General features: G+C 38.6%; 1 protein-coding gene across 2 annotated transcripts in view; it reads right to left on the bottom strand.

The window, feature by feature from the left end:
• mat2aa (methionine adenosyltransferase II, alpha a) overlaps positions 1-6,597 on the bottom strand; it is a 21,582-nt gene extending 14,985 nt beyond the window's left edge. Inside the window, exon 1 of one of the 2 annotated variants that reach the window (XR_004565983.1) lies at positions 6,356-6,449. Coding sequence is in view for 1 of the 2 variants with exons in the window: in XM_034192049.1 (XP_034047940.1) it covers positions 6,356-6,449 (94 nt within the window). In the remaining variant the exon portion in view is untranslated. Of the gene's footprint in view, positions 1-6,355 lie in introns of both variants that reach the window. The other variant, XM_034192049.1, reaches the window with a different exon arrangement.
• Positions 6,598-8,893: the final 2,296 nt, after the last annotated feature.

The following is an 8,893-nucleotide window of genomic DNA, read 5'->3' as shown; positions in this document are numbered from 1 at the left end:
GGGGCAGCCAATGACACGGTTCTCTGCCGTGGACTGGAGCATTAATATATCCTGCTTCTCTTGTTCATAAACTAAAGTTACTGTCACTCATGAAAATAATAATAATGATGATGATAATATCCTCTGCTCCATGTGTGTGTGTTGTGGGATTTGCTGTGGCTCTCTGCCGTGTTAAGACGGGTAATTTCGGAATCAAAAACATCAAAGCAAATCGCAGTTTAAAATCAAATGACACCTCTTTCCAAATGTTGTAAGACAGCATACTACAACCGACCAAAACTGTTTTTTCCCAAAAAGAGACATCCTCCGCTCCGTCGGGGAGAACTTATCCCAGCTGCAGCCACGAGTATTGTAGGGGAGACAGAGGCCAAAGAAACATGTTACATTTATATTCCTCTGAAACACTACTGCCTACATTTTGAGGGCCAAACTGTGTTAAGTAAAGCCATGGTTGTTTTTTTTGTTTTGTTTTTTTTAATCTTTGTTAAAGCCTTACTTTAAAGCCAAAAGAAATGAGACATCAGGCCAAAATGTGGAAGAGTGTAGAAATGTGGGTCACTGCATAGGAGCATCAGAACTGCTAATTTATATGCAGCAGTTTACTATCAAAAATCCTTACAAATTTTTTTTTTTTTAACTTCAAGATTAATTTCTGATTATTCTACAAAAAAAACAACCAAAAAACAACAACAACAAAACACCAAAGAAGGCCCTTTATAAGCCCATAAAGCAAAAGCTTCAGCATGGTTGAATCCTAAGCAGTCCCCGAACCCCCGGCTTCTTAAGGTGATTTTTCCATCCCATTATGCTGAGAAAAAACCCTGTTGAGAACCCTGTATATTCAGGCATACCCTAGGATCTGTGAAAACTCACTCTTCCTGCTCAGCAGCACAGGCAAGTCTTATCATAGTGCCCGTCTCACCAGTCAGTTGAGTTTCAAATGACATATACAGTAAAGTCTACATGGTGATCTCAGTGAAGGCTACAATTTCCATGAGAATATCAATGATTTCCAAGATATTTAGTCATTTTAAATGAATCTGCAGGTTGTTTTCCTGAGTGGAAGACTGTGCTCTAAATTTCCATGTTTTCCAGGATTCAGGGACCCAGAGGTCCTTGAACACATGGCACAGTTCTGTTCCCAGACTACATTCACTTAGCTGTGAACAGATTTGTGCAAACGGGCAGCAAAAAAATTTCTGAAGCAAGGTAGGTGCATAGACTGCAACGGATGGTGCCTGCATGACGTCACCCATTGGTTTTCTGTAGAGACCCTGAAAAGCAAAAATGAAGCCAGTGTCTCTGCCAACTTCTGTACAGAGCCATGTTCACAGCTACACAACAAACTCATTAATGCATAAAGAGGCAGAGTGCATGTGGCTCTACGTGTGACAAAAGACACACAAACACGCCCCTCTCAAAGTCTGAGCCACTTAACATCCATTTGGGTGTTTATTAAATCATATATTTGCGGACCGCACGGTGGTTCTCCTAATGGTTTACTTTGCTGTAGACATTAAGAGTTGTGTGCCACGTATTTTGTCAGTAATTGTATATCAAGTGGATTTAACGGACGAAGCTACTGACAGCTGCTGAAAGTGCTAACGCCATTAGCATACAACATTGAATCCGACAAGAATTTCACTCAATGGGCCTCATGTATCAACGTTGCGCACTTGTGGCGTAAATTTACGGTGTAAATTTGAAGTACACCAAAGCTGCCGTGACATGTATCAAGTAGTGCGCACCTGCCCAGTTCCGGCGTACGCCTGACGTGACCTTGATAAATGCGGCAGGTGAAAACAAGCGTAATTATAATAAATACGCCCATATATATTCAGACTCCGCTTCAGACACACCCTCATTTTACGACATGGAAGCCAGGTAGACGGCAAAGAAAAAGAACTCCACCAATCACGACGCGTGCCAATAGAGCGTCAAAAGCGGCCGTCGTATTAATTGTTTTGTAGTATAATCAAAAAAGTGTTACAGTGGTCCCTCGTTTATCGTGGGAGTTTCGTTCTAGCCTGCAATAAGCGAAGGCCACGAAGTAGACAGCGTTATTTTTTACAATTATTATAGACGTTTCAAAGCTGTAAAACCACTTTATATACTTTCTCAATCAGGCATGAACATTTTCTCACTTTTCTCTCGTGTGTAAACACTCTCAAAGTTCAAACCTTAGTAGAAAAATAAGACCAAACTGTTTTCAGGCCCAAACATTTGTTTGAGAAATAAAAATAGAACATTTTCCTATAAATAATTATGATGGCTTTTAGAACTAACAAATTTAATTTTAACGATCAACGTACGAGGTTGGACACATAAGAAATTATTAATAGTGACTGACCAGTATTTCACAGATCGCGCCTCTGCGTCCTGACGCCGCGCCTTTTTCCACTCACACCTGGTTGCAGGTGTCTGTTTCCGAGTGACAAACACAGTTAAGAGTAGTTGTTGGCGCTCTTTTTTCTTCTGGGCGAGAAGATTCTTATAAACAGACACGCAGACCACAATGCACTGTAAAAAAAAGCATGCAAAATTGGACTAAAAACTCCGCAAAACGACGAGGCCGCGAAAGGTGAACCGCGTTATAGCGAGGGACCGCTGTATTCTCTTTTCACGTCAATAATTCTTGACATGTGGATATTTGCTCGCTCAATTAATAAGACACTAATTTTTCAGATTTCTTTATTCTTAAAATGTATTTCTTTATTTATTTTATTGTGACAAACAAATGGAGACGACACAACCTGATTACAACACAGGCGAAGGGAATGAGAACACTACAGTTGTAATTATCAATTTCATTGTCTAAAACGATCACACCACAAAGTTAAGCTCAGCGCTGCTCTGGCTCCAGGCTCTGGAGAAAAAGGCGAGCAGCGCTTTCTTTGCGGTCAGCGCTGTGGCCACGGATCGTGCTCGAGACCAACAATCCCGCAAAAGTGGGATTTGTATTGATTATTATGTAGTATAATCAAGAAAGTGTTATTTATGTAACATATGCATTGATTTGTATGATGGCACTGTTTATCATGTTGATCATTTTCATTTTTATGTGGATTCCAGCACTGGTTCATTTTGGTGTATAATTTACACCATCTCTCGACCTGGTATATATTTTCAGCGGAGTGTACGCCAACGACCACATTGATAAATGCCAAGTAGCGCAGCCGTTTTGGCGTACACCCCATATACACTCAAATATCGCCGTACGCACGTTGATACATGAGGCCCACTGTGAATACTGCAGAGACATTTAGGACATTTCACCACACAAGCTGTATTATTCTAGGTGTTTGTAATAAAATACTCCAAACAAGCAGATACAGCTTCTATGACCAGCCACGTCGAGTGAAGTCCAAGCTAAAGACGAGATGCGGAGATGCTCCGCCCGTCAGCTGGCATTTAAAAAGACCATGCCCATATTATACAGAACTTTATGGCTTAAAAGGGACCTCTTGTAATTTTTTTGGTATAATATTATAATTCTAAGTGAGAAATAAAACTTTACAGTTATTTTCAAAATTAGCATTTTTTTATTAATAATTATCGCATTAAACATATTCAATAAAAATAAACTGCCACTAGAGGCAAAACGGTAGTGATGCAAACGTGTGGGGTAATGTGTTTATATACAGCTGGAAGCCAGACGCTCTACACCTCTTTCACTTATTACATGGATACCAAACAGAGCAATTTAACATTTTTTTTTAGATTTTATGTATTTTTTTGCTGGAAGTTCATGGGATGTATTTTCATCGCAGGAAGAGGCGACTGATGGCTGTGATAAACACTGACATCATGTGAATGACTGAGGTGCAGTGACACTACAACTTTTAAAATAAGCTCATTTTCTTGTTGTGGAACAAAACACCGGCACCCTCTGGTAAAGGCTGAAAACACAGAGGAACTTCTTTTAAAACACTACATTTCTTCAGTCACAACAAGGAACTATTTTCAGACGTCATTGTCCACAATCAGGACGCGTTATGTACATAGGTTTTCATCAGGCTGCAATGATGAATCAGACTGAAATGGCGCAACAGCTAATATTAAGACTGACTGTGGCCTGCCCTGTGTTTACACAGTCAAGTCAAATAATGTTAGGACTGCAATATATTTCAGCAAGTTTTTTGGCCAAGTGTACCTACACACAGAGGCTGTTTGTGACAATCCCACCGATCGCACCTGAACTTAGTGAAACTTTTGTCAGTCTGTCTTATCGACATTCTCCACTGGTTGCACATAGAATTCAAAGGGGATACATTAAGTCAGAAACTTGGTCCCCACAAACATACGTCATAAAATTTTGCCCCAATCAGATGATTTCCTTATTTTTTATTTTATCTATTTATTCATTTTCAAAAACAAACAACAACAACAAAAAAAAACTCATAAGAAGGGTGGGAAATGCATATTTTTAGTATGTTTTATCAGCTAAAATACGAATTATTTTTTAACCTAGTCCCTCTTTAGAACATCTTCAACTAAGACATTAGGGAGGAAAAAAAAAAAATCCCTCTTGTACAGTTGTCATGGAGGCAAAAACTGTTGTGAAAGAGAAGAAAACCGGTTTTTGTATTAGGCTGTAAACATGTTTATTTCTGCTCTTGGGAATTTTAACACGGAGTCTTATGGGAAAAATGGAACCAGCCTCAAGGTACTGCACTTCTGCCTCTGCCTCCATTACAGTGGGCTCAAGTTGCCACATGGGTTGGTGTTAGGAATTTTGGCTGTATGCAGTAATCAGAGCAAAAAACACAAGTAAAACAGAATACGTTTTACAGAATAAAGTACAACAGTGCGTGTGTGTGTATATATAAAGACACAGAGAGACAGAATTATACATATAGTAAATAACTGCTTAAACCCCAGGCAGAAAGATAAAGCACACCCTGTGAGGGTTATCATAAAATATAAATTAACAATTGGAGGAACCCTGCTATTGCACTCAGAATAACATAAAATGAGTTTCTCTTTTACTGTTGGAGGTTGGATTAAGCCATGTAAATACCATAAACCTGTCACCAAAGCCACACTGAATATCGCTTTGTTTTACCCTTCAGCCTGATTGTTATGGCGCGCAGTGAATTGTGGGAGAGCTTACCTACCTGTCTCATGTCTATTTAGAAAGTGGTTATTCGTAAGCAAGTCACTTCGACTGCTCCCTTTTTTTCCCCACTTGGGATCACCACACAAGTCTTACATCGGATGGCCCTTCCTGGCGCATTTGATTTGAACTGGGAACCTTCCACACTATATTCAAGCGTAATAACCACTTGGCCACGACCCCTGACTAGGAAGTGGCTATTTGTATGTAGCCGTATTAATAATTCCAAATTCTAGTCGTATGTAGCTCTTGCAGTTTATTTCTACAGCGACATGTCACATTTAGCTATGGTTCAGTGTTAATCAAAAAAACAAAACAAAACAAAAAAAAAACAGTTTGGTAACCTCACCACATGACTTCACTGACAGATTCGACAGAGTCATACTAAAACACGAAATGGATGAAATGTAGCGAAATGGGGCCTAAAATTATGGCACAGTTCATTAAATGCACTCAATTATGACTTAAACTTTACATCATAGATTACTTACATAATAAAATATGGTTAACGCAAAATTGATGCCACAATCTCAGAAACCAATACAGCAGGGTGGCTTAGTGGTTAGCACTGTTACCTCACAGCAGAAAGTCACGGGTTCGATTCCCACCTGTGGCCTTTCTGTGTAGAGTTTGCATGTTCTCCCTGTGTTTGCGTGGGTTTCCTATGGGTGCGCCGGTTTCCTCCCACATCCAAAGACATTCAAGTTAGGTGAATTTGAAACTTAAAAATTGTCCAGTCAACCTTGTGAAGGAGATCTTAATCTCAATAGGACTAACCTGATTAAATAAATAAATACCAACATTTCATCCCATATCGCTGATTATTGGTAATCATCACTAGGTGGCAGCACATTTGATCCCATTTTGCATCGGTATGTATTTTATGAAACTAATGTTTATTGTTTCCATTTCGGGATTATTTACCCATATGTCGTAATTATCTGTCTCCATTTCGTTACATTTCGTATTTTAGCATAGCCGGTAGCAGCTAGCCGCTGCCTTGCTAGCATGTATCTCCAACCCCCGTTAGCGTTGTTTTGCCGTTTATATAAACTTAATTTCTATACAGAGTACTTTGCCGACGTGTGGCCCTAATTTGTTTTGTTTGTGATTTTTTATTTTTATGATGCTACAGTGATGTCAGCTGACATCAGTGCACGCGCCACATGACCGTGTTTGAGAGGTCATCATGGCGCTGTTATCATATATAAAACGTTCAAAAATCATTATTGTACTCACCAGGATGACCTTCTCCAACAGACTCGGACGTAAATAAGAAGCAGTCTTCGTCAATGACCAATTTGCTGTCAAAAACATTCAGCTTACAATTCATTTTAACCTGAAGAAAGCACACTGCAAGCAAAGAAATTAGTAACCGTTTTCTCAATGTAAGGAGATGTTGGACTGGTTTCAGCTACGTCGCTCACAAACTAACCACGTTACACGCTGGTTTATAAACGTTCAGCTGACCGGAGTGACTGTCGGAGTTATTTGGGGAAAGAACTTCTTCCCATCTTCTAACCAATGGGAGTGTTAGGAATGGATCACGTGGGACAAATGGGCGAGTCCTGAATGAATTTTGTAATCCTTCGGGTGAGCCAGAATGTCTGCGGAGCTAAAGCCTTCTATAAGAGCCGCGATTAAATTCACTCTAAACACCAAACAACCAGGAAGTACATAGTTTATGCTTTGTAAAGCTGTTGAGGAAAAATGTATAACATCTGTGTGTCTCTCTCACATCAGAGGTGAGCGATCGGGCAAACAGTCTGCGGGTTTTCACTCCAAAAACTCATCACAACAGGAGACTTCGCCGATTAATTGCGTTGTATACACTTAAATGAGTGGAAATGAGTCAAATTACACTGCAAAAACTGATATCTAAGAAAGCCAAAAAAAAAAAAAAGACTTCAAAGAAAATTTAACTTGATTTTTTTTGTCTAAATAGAAAAACAATCTTTTCAAGCATTGTTTTACAAATGTATCTTACTTTTTCTTGTTTTTTTCCAGCTAATATCAAGCTGTATTTAACCAGTAACAAGTAAAGACAATGGATTTCAAATCATCCAAGCAAAGGGACAAGATTGTTTTCCTTATTTTAAGACAGAGGCTAATCTTAAAATGCGAATTCTGTCTAGTTTTAAGGCACATTTTGATTATTCAGTGCCTAGACATTTTGCTAGTTTTGAGAATTCTAGCCAAGTTAATCTGGCTAGATTTTGGATTATTTGTCTTATTTTGAGAGGGACAGTTTTGCAGTGCAGGTGGATGGTTGAAATGAAAAGCTGCACAGAGCCAGGCAAGTCCTCATTCTTGTGTTAAAGGGGTAATATCAGTTTAAGGGGTAAAAAAAAAAAAAATCAGTCCCCACCCACACACACACACACACACACACACTGTTTAGTCAATTATGGTTCAATTTGTAAATTAAATCTTAAATCTTACCATAATTTTGTATGTATGCATGTGTTCCCTGTTGTTATAAGCAAAATTTAATAGGTTTCAACAGTGATATATTTTGTTCACTCATGCACATAGAGAGGATAGTGGGGCACATATGTAACAAAAAATTGCCAGAAAGTATGTAAATTTGCATACAGAATCTTTGACGTATTTTGCTGATTTCAGATTTTGCCAGATCCAAACACTTTTCCCAAATCACCTAGTCATAAAATGAGAATTAAAGATGGCCGCTGATGTTATTGGTTCGTTAGATTTCATACTCCAATCTTTCACACTTCAACTCTTTAGGATGTCAGTAGGACAGTAGGGCAATTCTGTGGTAACGGAATTACAACAGCAGCAAAATCTGGACATATGGCATCTAACCACGACAGATAATGTAATTCCGTTACCGTAGAATTGCCCAGTAACAGTTTGTTAGTCGGACTCAGGATAGCTCAGTGGTTAGAGTGTTGGTCCACTAATCCAGGTAAAATGCAGGCTCTCCTGGAAGACCAGTTCAAATGAACTGAAGTGGACGTCCTGGGTAAACATGCCAACAATGTGAAACAGGTTTTAATCTGTTGGTTTTGATGAAATCCAAATTATATGCAGCATTATTTTGATGGCATAGAATATCATTGAGTGCATTTACAGGTAAACTAGGCAGATATTTTACATTTAAGACTGCTGACATACCTTAAACTGCCATTTTTCTCAATTTTCACATGGCTTTTGCTATGTGAAAGGCTTATTAAAGCATCTATTTCAGGTTACAATATTTTCAAAAGCTTTGAATAACAATAAGCCTGACACTGTTCATTTCTTAACTTATGTTCTTTATTTTTTAGGACTTGTGGTGATGGTATCTTGTGGCAGGTGACATGTAGAGTAGAATTAAATTAACTGTATTATGTATTAAATGGTAAATGGACTGCACCTTAAGCACTACACCATCACCTCCCCTATTGTATTAATAACTAATGCATTAATTATTATGTATTAATAACTGTATTATTACAACTCCAATTCCAGTGAAATTGAGACGTTGTGTAAAATGTAAATAAACACAGAAGACAATGATTTGCAAATCCTCTTCAACCTATATTCAATTGAATACACCACAAAGACAAGATATTTAATAAAAAAGAAAAATAACTGGTGCAACACAGGAATGAGTGCAAGAAAATTTAATAAGGTGCTGAGAGTAAAAAATGTTCAACAGGACTAACGTTTCGATGTGAGAGTCACATCTTCTTCAGCGTCCTGCACAAACAGAGATGGTACAGCTTAAATACTGATAGGAAGCAGGTGCTTTCAAAAGGGTATGACCATCCA

The sequence above is a fragment of the Thalassophryne amazonica genome, chromosome 17, assembly GCF_902500255.1.
Source record: "Thalassophryne amazonica chromosome 17, fThaAma1.1, whole genome shotgun sequence".
NCBI lineage: Eukaryota > Metazoa > Chordata > Actinopteri > Batrachoidiformes > Batrachoididae > Thalassophryne > Thalassophryne amazonica.
Note: the sequence above shows the minus strand (reverse complement) of the source record. Positions and strands in the feature narration are given on the sequence as shown.